General features: G+C 26.7%; 2 protein-coding genes and 1 non-coding gene across 5 annotated transcripts; 2 read left to right on the top strand and 1 right to left on the bottom strand.

Annotated features, from left to right (window-relative positions):
* The first annotated feature begins 71 nt into the window (after positions 1–71).
* On the top strand, positions 72–2492 carry LOC103574849 (RWD domain-containing protein 1). Its single transcript, XM_008554395.2, has 4 exons — positions 72–218; positions 455–804; positions 2030–2216; positions 2298–2492. The coding sequence occupies exons 1-4, from the start codon at positions 149–151 to the stop codon at positions 2435–2437; spliced, it is 747 nt and encodes a 248-aa protein (XP_008552617.1). The 5' UTR covers positions 72–148; the 3' UTR covers positions 2438–2492.
* A 2926-nt stretch (positions 2493–5418) lies between these two features.
* LOC103574850 (NADP-dependent malic enzyme) lies at positions 5419–16054 on the bottom strand. 3 transcript variants are annotated; one of them, XM_008554396.3, is made up of 11 exons: positions 15746–16054; positions 13590–13746; positions 12322–12480; positions 11935–12116; positions 10189–10498; positions 9923–10105; positions 9597–9822; positions 8848–8990; positions 8486–8780; positions 8207–8351; positions 5419–5916 (listed from the first exon to the last, which is right to left on the bottom strand). In XM_008554396.3, exons 1-11 carry the CDS (start codon positions 15769–15771, stop codon positions 5910–5912), a joined length of 1833 nt encoding a protein of 610 aa, XP_008552618.1. In that variant the 5' UTR covers positions 15772–16054; the 3' UTR covers positions 5419–5909. The 3 variants fall into 3 exon arrangements, with proteins under 3 accessions (XP_008552618.1, XP_014297655.1, XP_014297654.1); XM_014442168.2 differs by lacking the exon at positions 5419–5916 and adding an exon at positions 7141–7426; XM_014442169.2 differs by lacking the exons at positions 5419–5916; positions 13590–13746; positions 15746–16054 and adding an exon at positions 7038–7426 and having other exon boundaries at positions 12294–12384.
* A 1128-nt stretch (positions 16055–17182) lies between these two features.
* LOC128667696 (U5 spliceosomal RNA) lies at positions 17183–17302 on the top strand. The gene has a single exon (XR_008403646.1). It is a non-coding gene; the product is annotated as a U5 spliceosomal RNA (small nuclear RNA).
* Positions 17303–18494: the final 1192 nt, after the last annotated feature.

The following is an 18494-nucleotide window of genomic DNA, read 5'->3' as shown; positions in this document are numbered from 1 at the left end:
TTGCCCGTCTAGACTCTAGAGGCAGCACCTGCCAGTACTAGTGTCAATTAAATTTACAAAAAAAAAAAAAAAAAAAAATATATATTTTTAAATTTCTTACTTGTTGTATTAATTGTTATTAATAATAAATAAGTAATTAAATAATAATATGGATTATAAATCCGAACAAAATGAAGAAATCGAGGCATTAGATTCTATTTATTCCGGAGAATTACAAAGTATGTTATTAATTTTTTTATATAACCTCTAATCACATATATTTATATATATTGAGCTTAATATATTTATATTTAATTATTTAGTATATACTAATTTACTTATTTCAATTAAACATTTTTACAAAAAATTTTTCATTATAGTAAAATTTTTTAAAAATCAGATTTCATTTAATTGATATTTTTTTAAAATATAAAAAATGATTTTTGAAGTATAATAATTATTTTTAATTAATTAGTTTTAGAAACAGAACCACATTATAAATTTATACTGCCAATAAAAAGTGAAGAGTATGAACCAGAAACAAATAACGGGCTGTCATGTGATTTAGAATTTACATATACATCTAAATATCCAGAAGAGCCGCTAGAAATACGAATCGAAAATGCTGAAAATTTTGAGGATGATGACGAGGAAAAATTACTTGAACATTTAAGTGAACAGATGGAAGAGAACTTGGGTATGGTTATGGTATTTACGTTAGTCAGCGCTGCCCAAGAATGGCTAAATGTACAATGGGACAAAATAAAATTACATCGTCAAGAATTTGCTGCTAAAAAATTAATTGAAGAGGAAGAAGCTGAGAGGGTAATTTTTAATTTTGCTGATAGCGACTCCCGCCCTTTCCGTGTAAATACAATTCGTTAGAAAAAGTTCGACATTTGAAACTTTTGAATTTGAGACAGATTAGAACCTCACGTAGAACTTTCGTAATTTTTATAGTAAAAAAAAGGTTATTTAAAACTATATGAGCGAATTTTGAGTCATAAAAGAACTTTTTTGAAATATATTTTAACTACATTTTACCCTTGCTTTCAAAAAGTTCAAAAGCTTGTAATTTGGAAGTTTTCTATAGGTGTCTAATGGGAACTATTTAAAATTCGTGTTTTATCTTGTACCATGCATTATATTTTTCATGGTCACTTGCATTGATATCAAAGTTTTAATGTCTAGTCGATAAAAAAATACTTATTTAAAAATTTAACAATTTTTTTCAAATTTCTAGACTAAAATATTCTTTGGAATTAAGGTAAAAGCCCCTATACCCGCTCACCTTTCATTGGAGTGAGATTAAATCACTCAATATAAATTAATAAATAAAATGACAAACCATATTTGTTTTTTTATAGTTTTTTTTTTAAGTTTCGAGTATTAGAATCAAATTTTAGTTTCAAGAATAATGTTGATAATTAATTATTATTAATTTTTTAAATAAGGTCCTTGAGTGTACCCATAGTCGCTCACTAAAAGTTGTCATGTACCATTACTCGATCAACACATGGCCCTATAGTCGCTCAAAGATAATATCAATAAAACTATGATAAGTTTATTGATTTGGAAAATAATTTATAAATTATACTTCTTTATTCTTTCATAATATAAAATTTCATGAATTGTAAAAATGTATTTAATAAGATATGGTTATAACAATTCTTAAAAAATTTGACGTAGCCTAAATTTAATCTAACGAATGAACGTTAAAGTAAAAAATTCCCGGCTGAGCGCGATTTTGAAAACAGTCATTCAATTTAAATTTATAATCTATTATAAAAAAAATTTGATACATTAAATTTTAATATATTTATATTCACAAATAATTATTTACCAATAATAATATTTTTAGTTGTCCTTTTTTTTAATAGAAATTATAAAAAAACGCCTTAAACACCTAAAGTGAGCGACTAATGGTACTAGCGGGTATTGGGGCTTTTACCTTAATAGAAAAGTAAAAAAATTAATTGATAATAAATTTTTTATTAACGACCCTGAGGACACTTGAATTAATGTATAATTTAAAATTTAATTACTACAGAAAAGGTTCGAAGGTACTAGAGTTACAGTTGAGACATTTATGAAGTGGAAAGAAAAGTTTGATGAAGAGATGGGTCACACTAAAAGACGTGAACTTGCATTGATCCAAGGAAAGAAATTAACTGGCAGAGAATTATTCATGACTGACAAAACATTAAATGAATCTGATCTCAAGTTCTTGGATGATGGTAAATTTTTTATTAACTCATTAAAAAAAATTAATATTATTTTTATTTTTTATTATATTAATAATTATAAATTTATCATAGCTGATGCTGTAAAAGTTGACGAAAGTTTATTCCAAAATCTCGATGATCTAGATCTTAATGATAATGAAGATACTGAGGATGATGATGATGATTCATATAGAATTGAATCAATGCGTGAATATATTGAACCTGTTAATTGAGAAAAATAATTGTATATTTATATCTTTTTTTTTCTTTTTATAAAATTGTATTATAAAAAAAAAAAAAAATTGAAAATAATTATTGATTTTAATACCTGAGCTTACTCCTGAATGTTCTTATTGCGTAATCGTGTCTAGCTCGGCGTGATACAGCAGTTACTTCTATAAATGATCTCTACTTTAGTAAAATTGACTTAAGGGGGAGCACTAGTTCGAAAATTTGAAAAAATTTATATTTCTTTTTTAGATTTCTCTATACCATGAACCTCCAGTTTTCCAACCGAATAAAAAATATTATTTTGGCAGGCCAAAAATCACATTTTCGCGCGAAATTTAAAACTATTTTTTAAAACTCCGCCATTTTGTTACATTTCAATTTCTTATCTCAATGGTCATGGTACGGGAAAAAATCTCCTAGTCCAATCAACTGTTTGCTTGTTCTTTATTTCATTCACTGTGAGTCGGTATCAAATAATTTTTAATAAAATGATTAAATTTCAATTTTGAAATTTCGCGCCAAGACGCTACTGCGCGTCGCTGTAGTCGACATTTTAATTTTTTGCTAAAGTGGGGGCAGTCGATGAATTGCAAAGTCGATTGCTGTGCATCAACTGATGGTTCGATAGCGGCAGTTAGTATCATCAACAACGATAGTAGCAGTCCAGATCCTTCTTTACGTTTAAACTGAAGCACAGTATTGCAGTGGCGTCGTGTAATTATCTATAAAATTTTTTGCTCATAGTTATTGTTTAATTAAATTGTGCAGTGTTTGTAAAATTTAAATTGTGCAAAGTGTCTGTAGTGCAGTTGAGTGTTGAGTGTTCAGTGCTAGTGTAAAGTGTTGCTGATGGCTGATGCTGATACCTTCCTAGTTCCTGAGCAAAATCATCTGGCATCGTCTGGTGGGAAATAGCAGTTAAGTGACGTTTTTTAGCTGCAATACACTTGGAGCAATTTAAATTAAATCTCCAAGTGTATTAGGATACCCTTCTGCATATTATTTCCCCACCAAGGTTTGTTCAAACACTCAAGTGTTTTTTTTTAATATTTAAAATTTTTTTCTATCATATTCTGCCACTATTTTATTTTGACTTACGATTTTTAATTTTTCTACAATTTCTAATGACTTATTTTTCGAATATTTAAATTTACCGCACGAGTACTAAGAATAATTAACAAATTATTAATGAAAAACAAAAAAATTTTGATTATATTTATTAGTCAAATTAATATAATTATTGACACAAATGAATTTTAATAAAATGATTAAATTTCAATTTTGAAATTTCGCGCCAAGACGCTACTGCGCATCGCTGTAGTCGACATTTTAATTTTTTGCTAAAGTGGGGGCAGTCAATGAATTGCAAAGTCGATTGTTGTGCATCAACTGACGGTTCGATAGCGGCAGTTAGTATCATCGACAACGGCAGTAGCAGTCCAAATATTTCTTTACATTTGAATTGAAACACAGTATTACAGTTAAGTCGTGTAAAATTGTGCAGTGATTGTAAAATTTATCTTTTATTTATTTAAATTGTGTAAAGTATCTGTAGTGTAGTTAAGTGTTCAGTGCTAGTGTTTAGTGTTGTTGATGCTGATATTTTCCAATTTCCTGAGCAAAATCATCTGGCATCGTCTGGTGGGAAATAGCAGTTAAGTGACGTTTGTTTAGCTGCAATACACTTGGAGCAATTCAAATTGAATCTCCAAGTGTATTAGGACACCCTTCTGCATATTATTTCCCCGCCAAGGTTTGTTTAAACACTTGTGTTTTTTTTTCTATATTTTAAATATTTTTCTATCATATTTTGCCGCCATTTTATTTAAACGTATAATTTTTAATTTGTCTCAAATCTTTAATAATTTATTTTTCAAATATTCAAATTTACCGCGTAAGTAATAAAAGTAATTAGTAAATCAATTACTTTGTCAAACGTTGCCATATAGCGAGGAGCTAGAGCTAGAGCATTTCCGAATGTACCCTAACTCGCTGAATTTTTATTTTTTTGAAATTTTTTTATTTTCATGAATTTTTTCAATACATAAATAATATCTGTATTTTATTTATATCTTGGGGTCATTTTATACATATATTCAATTATACATATATATATATTCAATTATACTAAAAAATTTAAAATAAAATAATTTGTAATATTCGCAATGACAATTAATTTTTTAATTCAAGTATCAAATGTCAAAAAATGGAGCAGTGGCCACAGACGGTACTTCTACCCTATGTGACGAATCTTGATCATATACACTCGTTGTCATTAATACCTGGTCCCCTGGACTATAGAATCTTCATCTGACAGAGGGCCAGGCACTAATGACAACGAGTGTACTTGGCGCAATTTCTTACCGGGAATCTGTTCTTGTTAGAATAATCGTATTCCGTTTTACCAACAACGATTTAGTACACCAATTACACAATTAAATATTAATACAATTTTTGTTTTTATAAATTACCCGTTAGAAAAAAACATAATTTACTAAGTTTTAAGATTTGCGAAGCTGAAAATGAAAAAAAAAATTAATAAAATAACAAAAATACAAATTTGAAATTACATATTTATTAAATTACAGTTTATTATATAATTGTTAGAATCATTACATCAAATTGTTTGCAATTCAAATATTATCGTAAAACATTTATACTTTCATTTTTTAAATTTATTTATTTTTTTGTTTTTTGAAATTCAACTTTTATTAAATTAATAAATCGGGGTATCTTAAATATGGCAGTTTTATCAAAAAACATATCATTTTCTTACACAGTTCGATGTACATAATAATTAATCATTTTTTTTAACTATTTCATTAATATAAATACTATTTATTCTGTTCTATTGTTCATTAATTGAAATAAATATTAATACTGTTGATGTAATACAATAATTAACGTAAGAAAAAAAAAGTTTCCAATCTTATTTTCATTAGAAAAAAAATTGCAGTGTAGTAAATATATATATATTTAACTGTTTACAATTCACTGTATGTAGAAAAAATATTTATTCAAAAATTATATTTTATTATTTTATTGGAAGTTTTGCGATTCAATTGAATTTATATTTTTTTTCTTTTCTTTTTTTTTTGTTATTAATTTTTTTTTAAGTACAACATTATAAATACTTTAGATAACATCAATATTTATTATTTAAAACAATAAATTGTTATTTTCAAAACCACGCAGAAGTAATTAATTTTAATTATTATTACATATCAATAAATTTATATATATTTATATATAAATTTTTTAAAAATATGTTTTTTCAAATTTCAAACATTTTCACCTTTATTTTGAGGACTGCTCATATTTTGTTTAATTCCGCGACAAAAAATTATTATTTTTATTTATAAATAAATAATAAATTAATTTATTAAATAATTACTTGTAACTTGGAGACATTTTTTTTTATTAGTGTAATAAATTATTTTTTAATCTCATCAATGGCCTACTCTGTCATTATGATTATAATCTGTTAAAAAAAAACAATACATTATTAATCACTTCATAAATATTTGATTAATTAATTTTTAAAATACAAAAATTAATTTTCATTCACGTTAATCTTTAACAATTAGTATGATCACTTATTATTTGCTAAAGTTTAAAATATTGAAGTTTGAAATTTCTGCAGTAATTAAAAAGTATTCTATTTTCAAAAAATAAAATTAAGTAAGGTAAAATCCCCAATACCCGCTCAGTACCATTAGTCGCTCACTTTAGGTATTTAAGGCGTTTTTTTATAATTTCTATAAAAAAAAAGGACAACTAAAAATATTATTATTGATAAATAATTATTTGTGAATATAAATATATTAAAATATGATGTATCAAATTATTTTATAATAGATAATAAATTTAAATTAAATGACGTTTTAAAAATCGCGCTCAACCGGGCATTTTTTACTTTAACGTTCATTCGTTAGATTAAATTTAGGCTACGTCAAATTTTTTAAGAATTGTTGTAACCATATCTTATTAAATACATTTTTAAAATTCATGAAATTTTATATTATGAAAGAATAAAGTAGTATAATTTATAAATTATTTTCCAAATCAATAAACTTATCATAGTTTTATTGATATTGTCTTTGAGCGACTATAGGGCCATGTGTTGATCGAGTAATGGTACATGACAACTTTTAGTGAGCGACTATGGGTACACTCAAGGACCTTATTTAAAAATTAATAATAATTAATCATCAACATTATTCTTGAAACTAAAATTTTATTCTAATACTCGAAACTTCAAAAAATAACTATAAAAAAATAAATATGGTTTTTCATTTTATTTTTTAATTTATATTGAGTGATTTAATGTCACTCTAATGAAAGGTGAGCGGGTATAGAGGCTTTTTCCTTACTTAATTAAAAATTTTAAATAAATAAATTAATTATAATTTTTTTTTAAATAAATATTTCAATTATTTGATAGCTAGTTGAGTTCAAACTTCAGTATAAATACTGAACATACATTTTATTTAAAACTAAAGCAGATAAAAAATTGCGTCGCAAAAATTAACAGCAGTATGAGCTCAAAATATTTTTGATTAAAATTCAATGCAATTCAAAAATAACATGCATTAATTAAATTTTTTTGATGCACCAAAAATGACGAAGTTTATAAAAATATTAACAGAAAAAAAGTTTTATAAAATTACACTTTGTACATTTTAATAAAAATCTAAATTCAATATTTTATAAGGCAGTATTTTGATATTTTATATACTTCTAATTTGAATATAATTATAAAATTAATTTTTTTTTCTTTTAATTAACGACAGTACACTATGCTATTAAAGTTTCTAAGAAATTCAACATTTTTATATCTAAATAAAATTTTTTAGTCTTGAAATATTTAAAACAGCAGGAAAAAAAACCAAAAAAAAAAAAAAACATATAATCATGTACTTATTTAATATTTTTTTTGTAGAAATTGCAGTTATAGATGTTTTAAATTATGACGTATTTCATAAGTGTTTCTGTAAAAAGATGATAAAAAAAAAAAAAGAAAAACATTTAGAAATGGAAAGCAGCAGATAAGCAACTTTATACAATACATAAATAATTATATATATACAAATATATTAGGGTAACCCAAAAAAACCGACTATTTTTTTTTCGAGTCTCTTATGAAAATTTGTTAGTTTACGATGTTTTAAGAAGCTTCTCCAAAAATCAGCTCAATAAAAAATTTTCATGCGAGATCGAAAAAAAAAAGTCGGTTTTTTTTGCACCACCCTAATATATATATATATATATATATATATATATATATATATATATATATATATATATATATTACTAATTAAACAAAAGTTAATAATAAATAAATAATAAAATAGATATGACGGATGCAAATTTAAGCAGTGAAATTTGTATATATAAAATAACAATGAGTTTTATATTTTTGAAATTATGCAATAATGCAATAATATTTAAAAATATAAAATGAAGTAAGATTACGTGAGCAAGACGTTTTTAGATAAATATATATGCCAATTTACGATTTAAAATTTTTATATAAATTGTCCGAGAATATAAGTGACATTCTATGGATTCAAATGAATTCCTATAGGAATCATGAATCCTTGAAATATAATGAAGTGTACAGGAACTCATCTATAGGAATACTTTCTCATGTCACTGACTCGGGATATAAATTTATAGGAATCGATATGGGTCTTTATGAATTTGTATGAATTTCTATGGGATTTCAAGATGCGTGTGGGATTCTAAGAACAATAAAAGTAAACACTTACTTTTCAGGTAATTGTCGCGGCTCAGCATAATGACCCGGCCACTCATAGAGATTTGGCAACGGACTGTCATAATTAGCATTGTACATTTTACTCACGATAAATGCTCTTTTGTCTTTAGGTTCTGGGTATTCACTAGCCAATCCACCTAAAGTAATGTATTGTATATAAAATTTAATAAATTTCCCATACCTTGACCGCGAAGCCAAGAGGCAGTGGATTATTTTACTTTTATTTTAAATAAATAATAAAATATATCATATTTATATAAACTATACATACATTGACCATAAGCGTACTCGGCAATTCGTACGGCGATATCAATAGAACACTCTTTGATTGAACCGAGAGGTGGATAAACACTTCCACGGGCAAGATCTTCATCTGAAACATGATCAGCGACAGTTTGTGCTGATATCAAAAACAGTTCTTCAGTAATATGATGCACTCCAGTGCCAATTACACCCAATGCGATACCAGGAAATATGTACGCATTGTTTCCTTGACCAGGTTTATAAATATTGCCGTTGTAATTAACTTCACCGAAGGGCGAACCGGATGAAAACACACAGCGGCCCTTGAAAATTTTTAGTGGATTAGTATGCAGTAGAATTATTTAAAATGTTATATAAATTAATAATTACTTCTGTGTAATCGTAAGCTTGCTGGGCAGTGCACTCAGCTTTGCTAGTTGGGTTACTGAGCGCAAAGATTAACGGGCGCTCATTATTTTTAGCCATTTCTTTCAAGACTTCGGGTGTGAAGGCTCCAGCAGCCGCTGATGCACCTGTTAAATAAAATAATTTATTTTTTCATGACTTTTAATTTTCAAGGGATGAATTCAAGTCAAAAATTAAAATCACAGTCTACTTTATTTTCATTAATAATTAGTTTTTAAATACGATTAATTTCATACACGAAAACAAATTAACTATATAAATTAAAAAGTGACACATAATATAATAATAAAGTGATCAATAAATACTATCATTCTAAATAGTAATTCTTTAATTTATAAATTAAAACGTAAATAATTATAGAATGAATATTAAAATTTAATTTCTATGCAAGAAAACTTACTATTTGAACTTTGAAAATCGTTAGTGAAACTTAAAAAATTGACGACACGTATTATAAAATTTATCATTTGGAATGTTAAAATTCCCCATATTGACACCCGGGTTCCGGGTTATAATTTCAAACATTACTTTTTAAAGTTTATTTTTTTCCGTGTAGCAAGACTTTAATTAACTCGCAATTATCAGAAACTAATTAAAGTTTTTTGAAAAAAAAATTTAGTAATGCATTTTTTAAATTTTTCGAGTTTAAATCCAACTCAATATCGATAAAATTTTAATCAGTATCTTGTGAACTGATCTGGTATAAAAGTTACCTATTAATACAGTAGGTTTTATTTCCTTGACAACATCAATGAGCGACTTAACGTCGCTATGTACTTTGGCATACCATTTTTTATGGCCATCCAAGTTACCAACTTTACGTCCTTCTGTTAACAAACCGTCGATGTCCATCATCCAAACTTTGTCTCTTGCTTCTTGTTCTGTACAACCGTCAGCTTCCATTGCTTTTACACATAAATCAGCTATTCCAATAGCCGCCTAAAATTCATATACTTATTTATTTTATCAATCAAATATATACATAAATTAATTAACCCAATGTTTAAGAAGTTTCAATAATAAACTTCTTTTTTTTTACCTCACCAGCACCCAAAAATACAAATTTATTATCAGACATTTTACGTTTCGTAATACGTTTGGATGCTAAAATTCCAGCAACAGCAACTGCAGCAGTACCTTGAATATCATCATTAAATGTACAGTATTTATCTCTGTATTTATCTAAAAATCTAAAGGCGTTGTGATTCCCAAAATCTTCAAACTAAAAATAAATCAAATCATATAAAAATCTATTAACAATATCATTAATTATTAAAAAAAAAAATAATTAAGTAATTAGTTTACTTGAATTAAAACATTCTGTCCGTATTTCTTAACACAAGCGGCCATAAATTCATCAATAAGTTCATCGTACTCTGCTCCCTGACTTCTGGGTTTATTCAAACCGATGTAATGAGGGTCATCGCGCAATTGTTCATTATTAGTACCAACGTCGATGGTAATTGGTAGGCATTGGTGTGGTTTTATACCAGCCAAAGCAGTATATAGGGCTAGTTTACCAACAGGAATCCCCATTCCACAAGCACCAAGATCACCGAGACCCAATATACGCTCGCCGTCAGTAACACATATCGCACGGACGGATTGTTCAGGCCTATCAATAATTGTATTTTTAAAATTATAATATTAAATATATGGGCGTTAAATCATTTTCAATTTGACGTTAAATGAGTACCCACATGACATAGTTTGAAATTTTGAAAATAAAGACAATCGGTGACATCAATTTGTATTGGGTCGTGTTGACCTCGGCTCGATATTTCAGTCCATTTTCATTGGATCCATCGAGCCGAGGGCAACATGACCCGGAAGTAGATAAGTAATGATGTGGCTACTAAAAAAAATCAATTTTTGTACTATATCGCGTCCCTTATACCAAAAAGACCATTCGGCAGGTGAAATAGAAGTAGATTTCTTGTAATATATTTATTATTGAGCCGCTAAAAGTTTTAATGATACTAAGCACCATTAAAAATTCATGATATAAAGCTTGAATAACAATTTTAAATAAACTATTTTGAAAAATATGTGCGCCAAGCTTTATTTAGATCCGTTCAGAATTGTTGGCGCTCTTGCGACCACAAGGCTCAATATTAGGGTGGGCCAAAAAAAAAGAATTAATTTTTTTTTTCTGTTACCGTGAAAATATTGTTCAAGATGATGAAAAAACATCCCGATAAAGTTTGAGCTCTTAATATTAATATTATGAGGTTCCGCTTCGTAATTTTTGATTTCCCATTTAAATAACATGGGAAAAAAAAATTATTAAGTTTGGAATTTTATGCCTCGGCAATGGCTGATTGTACAGATAAGGTCAAGATATATTTTTGTAGAAAATTAAACATTCTACAAAATGAATCTCTTATCATTTTTTGATAAATTCATCTGTTCAAAAGTTATTGGAACTCGAAGTCAAGTTACAATAAATTTCGTGATCTTTTTACTTTTCCGGCGAAACTATCAGACTTATCATTAAATTTCATAGGAACTTCTTCGGAGACAATTTCATTCCCTACAAATTATTTCTAGTAAAGTTTTTTCAAATTCCGCACTGCTTTCTAGTTATTTTCATTTTAACTAGCTCCAAAAAAAGTAGTGTTCTGATCGATTTCAAGAGCTCGACATTAATGAAAATAATAAGTTTCATTCAAATCCGTTTAGAATTTTCGACACTATCGTGTTTACAAGCCGCATTCTATCCCATATAAATATATATCAAATTTTTAAACCCAGTTTTCTTAAACTGTCTTCTATATCAGTTGACTCTCTATTTTAAATCTCTCGAACTCCCGTCATATTTTGTTACAAATCTGACATGACCCTACCTCATGACATGTGACGTCATACTTTATAGGCGAACTCTTATTAAAATAAATATTTTTCTATAATTTGGGTATGAGCTTGGGGGTACTCTTTCAAAAGCAAATATACTAATTTTTAACATAAAATTAAAGCATCAAAAAATATTATGGGGGAATCCCTTTCTCCACAAAATTAACATTAGGGAAAAAAATAAATAAATAATCATACCAATTATTTAATATTTCATAAATATGTCCTTTGTCATAGCAAGTGATGAACAATCCCCTAGGTCTTCGATAAATAACTCCAAATTTCTGGCAAGCAAGTCCGACAGTCGGTGTGTAGATAATAGGCATCATCTGCTCGATGTTCTCACTCAGGAGCCGGAAGAACAAACGTTCGTTCCTCTCCTATTCGTTGGAACGATTTTTTAGTTAATAATTTATATGATTTTTCAATACTTGCCCATTAATATTATTATTTTATAAATAATTTATTATATTTATATATAATAATATTTATTTATTTATATATAAATATAAATATATATTGCTTTATTGGCATTGATATTTATAAAGCGTAATTACTGGCGTTTTAACAGACGCTCAGTTTCACCTGCAGCTCTACTAGATAGAGATAACGATTAAGATCCTCCGTGTACTTCATCACTGAGGCTTTGCACAACGCCAATTGCTCTTCCTGGGTTTTAAATCGCGGTGGTTGTAGTCCGTGGATTCCTAAAGATATTCTTTCCTTCAGAGTAAACGCCAGCCCCTACAAAAAAAGAAAAAAAAATAATAGTTATATTAATTATTAAACATAGAGCTCAATAAATATAATTATCTTTGTCATTGTTATATTTATTTATTTTTATATTCATATTTTGGTATCATGTCAAGAATATTTACTCAAGGTCTAGTTTATTATTAATATTAATTGCTTTTTATTGTTATTTTATTTATTTTTTTATTGGTCATTGTCCTTGTAATATTTTTATATCAATCAATTGTTATCACTGAGGGGAACTAAACAAATTATACTGAAAGTTAAAACGTGTACTTCCTTAACTAAACATGGAAAATTTTTTTATTTTGATTTTTTGACAATAAAATGAGTTTGGGACCTTGTAAAATTTAAGATATAAGAGATATAAGAGATATTTTTAAAAAACTAAATGGAACCAAGAAATTTTTAACGCAAAATTTTAGTCTCACTTTTTAAATTTTAAACTTTCAATATCTCAATAGCTATCGAATTTTTGAAAAAAGTATAAGATACCTTTTCTGTAGAAAATTTAATGCACTACAAAAAAGTATTCTTGCAATTTTTCGAAAAACTGAATATTTACAAAGATATTTGAAAAAAACTAACTATAATTTTTTTTTTGATAAATTTCAAATATCCTACGGAAAATTTCGAACTTGATTTCAAACAATAATTATAATTTTTCAAAAATTCAAATTGTTCATCAATACTTTTCCTCAAATTTAGTTTAAAATTTTCAAAATCTGCCAGTTATATCTTTTACCTTAAAAATAATTTTTCATTTTTTTATCAGAAAAATTATCTACAATTCAAATTTAAAAATAATTAAAAAATTAAACCCGCCTTTTTTTTAAATTCAAAAACAATATTTCTATTTCTAAATAAAGTTTCAATAATATTTTTATCATGAAATTTTTAAATTATCAAAGCTCGTCTAGTACTCCCGTAATATTTACCTGATTCAAAAAATTTCGGGCAAGTAAACAATTTTATCTCCATACAAAAAAAAAAAATTTTTTTTACCTAATTATAGAATAAAAATTATTTAAATTAGAGATAACAATTAAATTTTTTTTTTTTTAATCTTATGATAATTTACTTGACAAAAAAATAATTACTTTGTTCAGACGTGGATCCCGTAGATGGCCAATACCCTTGACCATATTAATGGGCACGACATCTCCTGATATTTCATAAATTTCTCTGTGCTGTACATCCTTAATTGCTGGGTGTGATGCTGGTAGAACTCGTGTCCACGCTCCATTTCTCGTTGAGCTGTAATTTAATTTAATTATCAAGTAACATTATATTTAATTTTTTTAAATGTCTACTTAATGCATTACTCAGTAAATTTAATTTCAAGGTTCAATTACAAAAAAATTTTTTTTTATTGGGGACTTATTCTAGTAGAATAAATAAATAAATAAATGATGGAAAAAAAAAAAAACAATTAGATTAGAAAAATAAATTTTCCATGTTGGTTACGAACAACTTCCGCAATTGACTCAACAAAATCCGGAAATAATTCATTTATAGGCAACTGAATCTAATCAATTGAGCTTCAACAATAAATTGAATTTTCTATTAACTCACGGTTTATTTAATTGTTTTTTATTTTTGCTGTAAATTTTTTTTATTGATAAATGCAATTTTTACTTAGAGATAATTGCAGTTGATAAGATTATAGTTTATTATATAACACTTCATATTTAATATCTACAAGTTGGATTACACCTGAGGTATTATTTAAATTAATCAACGCAATTAAAAAAAAAAAAAAAAAAAAAAAAAGACATAAATTTTATCATAAAATATTCAGTGGATTTTTATAGTGACATATTTGTTATGGATAATTTGTTATGGATAATTTTATAATATAAAATTTTGCTTTTTTTTGTTTTTCGAGTATTGACATGTGGGTACTCTTTTGAAAGGAAATTTTATGAGAGATTAATTGCAAAACATAGAAATCAAATTTTTTCAAAATTCGGAGAGTAATAATTTTGATTTTCGAGGTTTTTCAAACATGGGCATGTGGGTACTCTTTCGAAAAAAAATTTCACAAGAAAAAAATTGCAAGTAGTAAAAATAAAAATTTTTTAAATATTTTGAACATAAAAATTTTGATTTTTAAAATTTTTCAAACATGGACATGTGGGTACTCTTTTGAATTGAAATTTTTCGAGAGATAAATTACAAAACAGAAATCAAATTTTTTTAAAAATTGAAAAAAAAAAATTTTGGATTTTTCGGTTTTTCAAACATGGGCATGTGGGTATTCTTTTAAAAGAAAATTTTACAAGAAATAAATTACAACAAATAAAAATTCAGAAATTTTCATTTTTAATTCAAGAAAATAATTATATGAAAATTCTTCAGATAATAAATTACAAAATACTGATATTAAAAGTTAAAAATTTTGACACAAAAATTCTGAATTCAAATTTATTACTGACTCAAATCAGTGGATGAGTAATAAAATTTTTTTCAAAATTTCAAATTTTTTTCTTTTCTTAAACTATAGGCATGTGGGTACTCGTTCGAAAGTAAATCTGCCGAGCGATAAATTGTATAAATAAAATGTCTACAATTCAAACAAATACTTATCTATAATCTCAATCTATATATTTTATAATTTCACTTTATAACTGCAAAAAATATTAAAATTCTTTTTTTTAATCTCCACCTAATATCGGTTTCTAAATAACAATAAAAAAATTACCTGAAAAAAAAAAGAATATAAAAAATAAATTTCTAGCGAAGGACTATAAAAATAAATGTCCTTGGCCTTCATAATGATTCATGTTCATGTTCATGATCAATTACACACCACGCGTATAAAATACAATATTCAATTATTTATTTACAATAATAAAAATATATTTTTTATCTCTCATATTATTTACAACATTGAATTACCAGTTTATTAAATTACAAATAATTGTTCTATAGTTTATCGATCGCAAGTCATAAATTTTATTATTCAAAATCTATTTTAAGCTCCGCGCTGCGACATAATAGTATAAGCTTACAATAATAAAATATAATACCGTTTCTTTATTCATATATATATTAAACAAATTCGTGAGCCAAAACCACAAATAACTCCAGGGAATTAAAAAAAAACAATTAACCCTAAGAAAAAAAAAATATTTACTTTTATTTAGAATGTTATTGAACTAGAAAATAATTTTTTTTATCGTCTCTGATAAGAATCAGTGATAAATAAATTTTTTAATAGATAAATATATATAGATATATAAGAAGAACTTACAGAATAGATCTCTGAAGGATGAACATTTTGTCTTGTCTCAGCTGATTGCTGCTTTCTCTTCTCTTCTCTCTTTTACCTTTACCTTACACGCAAACCCGCTTGTTAAGAGACCACGCGTGCGACTGCGCTCGAGAAGGTGGTAAAAATTACTTAATGTGTGAGTATATTAAGTAATATTAAGTTGGTATTGATGTGTAATAAATAGACATTGATGTATTTAGAAATTTGTCGATAGAGAAAATAGGAATTAGTGTAAAGTATTTGTATGCGTCATTTGTTGCACGAGTTTAATGCTTTGCATAATAAGATTGTTTTGTTTTTGATGCTAATCATTTATTTAAATTATTATCCCACTGCTGTTGATGTCAGTGATGATGTAGAAGGGGTAATGAAGATAAAAGGGGAATTTATTAAGAAAGATGTAGATGTTTTCTGTGGAGATAAGAAAAAATTCTGTTATTTTTTAGGTTATCTTTAGATGGTAAAATATATTTTAATCCCTGATATATATTTTGACGGTAAAAAAATACTTGACAATTTTTTGAATCAATCCTGATAGCCAGACATTGCTCTACAAGTGTTGTAGAGCAACACTTTCGGCTACCTTTACGAGAAAGTTTCGGGCAAACCTTGGCTGTATAATACTTTCCTTTAAGTTGGCTTCAGAATACGGCAGTAGCTTGAATGTAACTTGCTAGAAAAACTTGTCGTCAATTTGAAGTTAAACTTCCAATCAACTTAACGTCATTATCTGCCGTTAATACTTGTAGTTTAATTAAATAGAAAGTTGCAGACAATTTGCTGTCAACTTAAAGGTAACTGCTTGCTCTCCAGCACTTACCTTTAAGTTACTTTTAAAATACGGCAGTAGATTGTAGTTAACTTATGGTTAGGGTGGCTATCAGTAAAATTAACCATAAATTGAAATAAAATTTTGCTTGAAAATTGACGACAACTTTTTGAGTTGGACATTGGACGAAAAATTCAAGCAGGGTGGCCACAAAGAAATGATTTCAAAATTCCCTGATATTTCCCGGTTTTCCAGTAAAGTTTTTCACATTTTTCCCTGATTTAGAAATTTTATTCGCATCATTTAGATATTCAAAGTTTTTATTTTCATTTCCAATAATTAAATTTTATAGTGAAAATATACAGTCAACATATTTTTTTTATATAGAAAAAATTCATAATCAATAATATTAATTTTAAAAAATTTTGATTTTTGACAATGCTTAAATTTATAAATTTTTATATTCTGGGTTTTCGTCATACATATATGTTCAAGTATTTTAGTGCGGATACAAGACAGATACCTACTGATGAAAACCTTGTGAATTGTACGGGAATGTGACGATAGATGGCGTATATGATTTTATTTAGTTCCGTTCTGAAGACTTGGGTTAGAGTTTTTATAACCCATATTTTGAGCAAAATTAGTTACTCTGGTTTCCCTTCAACATACGCATAAATCTTTCGCCTTTTACTAAAGATTTCCGTGGAGGGGAACAACTGATGAGTCTTATACAAATTTTTTGTGTACCCGGCGTAAGCTGGGTCAATAAATACCCCAAAAATAAATATTGATGTATCTTTCTACTCTCACTGTTTAACCAAGTGTGTAGTCTAAATAAACACACTTTCCAAATAACATTGAAACGCCATAAGCAGTTTATAGATATTTAATATACCATGAAATGTGTTATGACTACAAAAAACTATAGTTACGCTTATGGCCTTGAACATAGAACACATTTAATATGTTAAAATAATACGTTTCCCAGATAGCACAATGACGTCTTCATGAGTTCTAAATGAGTTCCTATTTATGATTTGGACGTCTCATCAACATCTTAAAGAAGTCTTTAAGAACTTCTCAAGATGTCGAATGAGCCACCTAGCGAACTCAATAAGACATCTTTAAAAAGAGTTTTCAGAGTTCTTTTTTCTGACTTCGCAAATAAGACTTCAATATGAATTTACCATGACGTTTTTAAGGAGCTCCTAATTTTGACTTCATAAATAAGTTTAAAAATGAGTACATTTAGACGTCATAAAACTGACGTATATTTACAGAGTATTCAAGAACTTTTAATTAAGAGTTCTTAAAAATGACATCTTTAAGAAGTCACCATAAGACTTCTTGAGGACTCCTTCAAATAAACGTCGTAAAGCAGTCATTCCGACTTGAATGCTGTCTGGGTTGTAACACACTTGGTTTTTGAGTGCTCAAAATAATGTGGAGAATTGTAAATTTATTACAAAACCGTCAGTAATTGGAAATTGCTGACGGAATAAGTTTAATTACTGATTTACGACTTGGAATTACCCCAAGAAATAAAAGAAACAATTAATAGTAGTTGCAATAACAATTATCTAACTACGCATTTATGGTATATTTATAAGTACATAATATAATTCTAATAATATAACAAAAAATTTTATTTTTATGTACTTTCCATTATTATTTATAGAAAAATAATTTAATATCAGTTAATAAAAGTATATAATGTTAAATATTTTACCTGTTTAATTACATAAATACATTTACATTTACTCATTATATACAGTAAAGGAAACTTCTGCAAGGTAAGAAGATAAAACAAGTGGGTAGTAATTTGTAGATTACTAATTAATTATAATATTATCAACATTTTATTCGTTTTTTTTTTCTTTTTTTTTTTTTTTTAATAAGTTTTGCCTTCAATTATAATTCAAGAACACGGGGAAAAAAATAATCAAGATGAAAATT

Source organism: Microplitis demolitor, chromosome 4 (assembly GCF_026212275.2).
Source record: "Microplitis demolitor isolate Queensland-Clemson2020A chromosome 4, iyMicDemo2.1a, whole genome shotgun sequence".
In the NCBI taxonomy this organism is placed as follows: domain Eukaryota; kingdom Metazoa; phylum Arthropoda; class Insecta; order Hymenoptera; family Braconidae; genus Microplitis; species Microplitis demolitor.
The sequence above is the reverse complement of the archived record's forward strand: the minus strand, read 5'-3'. Positions and strand labels throughout refer to the sequence as shown.

Coding starts and splice junctions, on each gene's coding strand:
- LOC103574850 (XM_014442168.2), bottom strand. CDS start 15,771: ATGTTCATCCTTCAGAGATCTATTCT. Junction 12,117..12,321: donor TCTATCTAGTAGAGCTGCAG/GTGAAACTGAGC, acceptor TCCAACGAATAG/GAGAGGAACGAACGTTTGTT. Junction 8,352..8,485: donor CGAGTACGCTTATGGTCAAT/GTATGTATAGTT, acceptor ACATTACTTTAG/GTGGATTGGCTAGTGAATAC.
- LOC103574849 (XM_008554395.2), top strand. CDS start 149: ATGGATTATAAATCCGAACAAAATGAAGAAATCGAGGCATTAGATTCT. Junction 219..454: donor TTATTCCGGAGAATTACAAA/GTATGTTATTAA, acceptor TTAATTAATTAG/TTTTAGAAACAGAACCACAT. Junction 805..2,029: donor AAGAGGAAGAAGCTGAGAGG/GTAATTTTTAAT, acceptor TAATTACTACAG/AAAAGGTTCGAAGGTACTAG.